Source organism: Naegleria gruberi (genome assembly GCF_000004985.1).
Source record: "Naegleria gruberi genomic scaffold NAEGRscaffold_1105, whole genome shotgun sequence".
NCBI lineage: Eukaryota > Heterolobosea > Eutetramitea > Acrasida > Naegleriidae > Naegleria > Naegleria gruberi.
Window position 1 is genome coordinate 1 of NW_003162730.1, and position 1,356 is coordinate 1,356.

The 1,356-nt window shown below is 33.3% G+C and overlaps 1 protein-coding gene and 1 non-coding gene across 2 annotated transcripts; one reads left to right on the forward strand and one right to left on the reverse strand.

Moving 5' to 3' along the window:
- The first annotated feature begins 470 nt into the window (after window positions 1–470).
- On the forward strand, window positions 471–551 carry NAEGRDRAFT_t911. Its single transcript has one exon. It is a non-coding gene; the product is annotated as a tRNA-Ser (tRNA).
- A 110-nt stretch (window positions 552–661) lies between these two features.
- On the reverse strand, window positions 662–1,270 carry NAEGRDRAFT_77068 (uncharacterized protein; the record flags this gene model as incomplete). The annotated part of the gene is made up of 1 exon (XM_002667976.1): window positions 662–1,270. One exon carries the CDS (start codon window positions 1,268–1,270, stop codon window positions 662–664), a length of 609 nt encoding a protein of 202 aa, XP_002668022.1.
- Between the last annotated feature and the right edge of the window lie 86 nt (window positions 1,271–1,356).

Genomic DNA, 1,356 nt, shown 5'->3' on the forward strand with positions numbered 1-1,356 from the left:
ACATACTCAGTGTCCACAACAAATCCAAAGCCCAAATCCAATAAGCAAAACACAACCAATCGAATCAGCCATCTATCCCCATCCATTGATTTTGATCTTCCCTCTAGTTATGAATATTCACTGAAAATTATGGAATTGGAACAGAAGAAACATGTACCACATAGTCATTTCTACCAAGATGGCTCCTCATTTGGTGATGATGATGAAAACTATCCTTACAGTGAGGATGAAGAGTATGATGATGGAATGTATCACATCCCAGAAAGTCATCAATCTCGATACATTCCCTCAGACAGTTCTTTTTCAGATATGGATAGTTTTTAAATTGCATCATTTAAAAGTATTTCAATTCATTTTCTAAATCAACTTCGTCTATTCTTCTTCGCTTACAACGAATTACAGTCCAAAATAAATCGCAAAAACACAACTAATAATAAATATATCAGGAAACAAGATTTCAAATATATGAAGCGGTCTTGACCGAGTGGTTAAGGTGATTGACTAGAAATCAATTGGGGCGACCCGCACAGGTTCGAATCCTGTAGACCGCGAAATTTTTATAACGAATCCAATATTATGTTTGGCTTTTGAAATCATCCCACTTTTTATCTGGATTTAAACTTTAATTCTTCTCAAACAAGCAAGGAAAAGAATTCATGATTTATTCTAAATACAAAATGAAGAAAATCAATAAAACTATAGTTAAATAAATATTTTGTGAAATCGTAAAAGCTAATGAAACACTCCTAGTTGATGGATTCACTGGAGGGAAATAAAAATGACTTTCGTCAAAATTATTGCCTCCTTCTTTTGTGCATGTGCAGTATTGTTTCGAACAAGAAATTGAGTCAACAGTGCAATAGTAATATGGGTCATTTTTGTAATTCTTGAAACTTGGTGTGATACTAATTGTCAAAGGATAATATTGATCAGGAATTGTTGAATTATCCAAGAATCCAAATCCTGTATGAAACACTGTGAATATCATTGAACAATTGCAAACACTTTCAGCACCGTCAGCATAAGGATACAAACCCCAACCAGAACCAACACCGATACATCTATTATCCAATGTTCTGTATCTAGCACGATATCCAAAGTAAATGTTTTGAATATCTGTTCTATCAGAAGTATTTCCTCTGTAGTAAGGTTTGTCCAATGAAACCTTCAACGAATAAATTTTACATCCCATAGCAGAATTGACGAATTTTTTGGCTCCATCAATTTTTAAACCAATGGGTGCTGTATAATTTCTACTTGGAATAATCATAGTAACTGGATTATCACCAGATATCTCTATTACAGAATCTGTTGGTATATCTTTAACATTGATCAATACATTTGCACAATTCACAA